Genomic DNA, 2,500 nt, shown 5'->3' with positions numbered 1-2,500 from the left:
ATATATATATAAATTCATATCCAATTTAACTAAATTTTTATAATATCATACAATATAAGTATTTATATTTCATTTTATAGATTCGTACACTAGCTATTATCACACCTAACTATTATATATATACATATATATATTATATGGATATATATATAGTCATATTATATAATATCATATATATATATAAATCATATATATATAATATATATATTATATATATATATTTTGGATATATATAAAATATATTATATATATAAATCAATGTGATATTTGTGTTATATATACTATACATAATATATATCTATATAAATATATATCATCAACATATCTATATAAATATATATATAAATAGTATATACAATCTCAAAATATATATGGACATATTATCACTATCACTATATATATATAATATATATATATATACCCCCTCTATATATATTAACTAATATATATATACATAATTTATATATAATATATATATATACTATATATATATACCCCTATATCTCTACGCCCTCAATCAAAAATCTCATATCTCTATATATATCATATATTTATATATACTCATTAACTGTATGTATATGTATATTCATGTATATCTTATGTGCATATATCCACACAGGCATATCTTTCACTACCTTACATTGTGTGTATGTGTTGGTCGGTGTGTATGTATGTATGTGTACATACAAGCACACGCCCACCTAGTTCCCCAAAACGAAAATGACATATTAATTCCATCATGTGTGTATCACTACTTATGCATGATAAATTTACTCGTAGAATTGTGGTGTCCCGATATTGCATTCATTACAGTTGCAATATTTAAATGGTAAATGCGCTCACTCAATACCAATATCCATGTACAAATGTGTATGTTCTGTATATTTTACTTGTTTTCCATATTACAACGCACTGGAATTAAAAGCTGCATCTGCATCAAATATTATTCCTCCATCCTTGTTTCACTCTTTTTTTTTTTAATCAAAGTAATATCAGAATACACATCTTTATAATTTGGTAATGCATTTACAAAGCAAGCTAAATGCATTATCAAAAGAAAAGGAGAGATACGCATTGGTCAAGAGCATAATGACAATGTTCCTTAATGAAACAGTAACACATTGATAACACTCTCCTGCCTTAAAAATAATTAAAATCCACACATGTCTGTGTTTTCGTGTATTTGCATTATTCTTCGTTTGATCAATGGAAACGACTTTCAAAGATTTTGGCGAAAATGAGAGACAATACAATGTGACAGAACGCATAGGACAGAGAACACCATCACGGCAATATTTATAAGCTAGTATCAGAACTCCTATATCTTCCTATTCAAGCATAAACCTCAAAACACCAGCATGCAACCAGTCAGATTCGCCACATTACATCACATAACTCAAGCAGAACATAAGGCAAGAACACCACAGTTGCTTGCTCGCTCGCTTTCTTGCTTTCTTGCTTTCAATGCTTGCTTGCTTGAGGAGGAGGAGGAGGAGGAGGAGGTGGAAAACTCGAACTCACAGACACGTAGATGATGGCAGACGTGCTCTGGTCAGGCGGAAGGTGGTGGGGAGTGTGGTGGTGGGTCTCGGAGTGCACGAGGGCGGCCTCGTACACCGCCGGCAGCAGGCCCTCCACGCAGTCTCCGCCAGGTCTGAGGAAGAGGGGTCTGGGGTGAGATACGGAGCCAACGGGCGAGAGGATGCGGGATGGGGGGAGGGATTGTGATTCTAATTGTGGTGATGATGGGGGGAGGGATTGTGATTCCAATTGTGGTGATGATGGGGGGAGGGATTGTGATTCTAATTGTGGTGATGATGGGGGGAGGGATTGTGATTCTAATTGTGGTGATGATGGGGGGAGGGAGCAATTGTGGTGATGATGGTGGCAGGGATGGTGATTCCGATCGTGGTGGTGATGGTGGGAGGGATATATAGATAGATTCCGATCGTGGTCATGATGGGGGAGGGATTGTGATTCCGATTGTGGTGATGATGGTGGCAGTGATTGTGGTGATGATGGTGGCAGTGGTTGTGATTCCGATTGTGATGATGGTGACAGTGATTGTGGTCATGATGGTGGCAGGGATAGTGATTCTGATTGTGGTGGTGATGGTGGCAGTGATTGTGGTGATGATGGTGGGAGGGATTGTGGTGATGATGGTGGCAGTGATTGTGATTCCGAGTGTGGTGATGATGGGATGGGGGAGTGACTGTGATTCCGATTGTGGTGATGACGGTGGCAGTGATTGTGGTGATGGTGTTGGGAGAGATTATGATTCCGATTGTGTTGGTGATGGTGGCAGGGATTGTGGTGATGGTGTTGGGAGATATTGTGATTCCGATTGTGGTGGTGATGGTGACAGGGATTGTGATTATGGTGGTGGGAGGGATTGTGATTCCGATTGTGGTGATGATGGTGGCAGGGATTGTGATTCCGATTGTGATGGTGATGGTGATGGCGTTTGTGAGGATGAGGACCTGGAAGAGGATTGTGAGGA

General features: G+C 37.9%; 1 protein-coding gene across 1 annotated transcript in view; it reads right to left on the bottom strand.

The window, feature by feature from the left end:
- The window catches only part of LOC122246202 (uncharacterized), a 141,164-nt gene that overhangs the window by 5,857 nt on the left and 132,807 nt on the right, over window positions 1-2,500 (bottom strand). The window contains exon 3 of the mRNA XM_043004603.2: window positions 1,522-1,654. Within this exon, the coding sequence (XP_042860537.1) occupies window positions 1,522-1,654 (133 nt within the window). The remainder of the gene's footprint in view (window positions 1-1,521; window positions 1,655-2,500) is intronic.

Source organism: Penaeus japonicus, unplaced genomic scaffold, assembly GCF_977035675.1.
Source record: "Penaeus japonicus unplaced genomic scaffold, GWHDUDI00000001_assembly GWHDUDI00000025, whole genome shotgun sequence".
Classification (NCBI taxonomy): Eukaryota; Metazoa; Arthropoda; class Malacostraca; order Decapoda; family Penaeidae; genus Penaeus; species Penaeus japonicus.
This window is presented reverse-complemented; position numbering and strand designations above follow the sequence as displayed.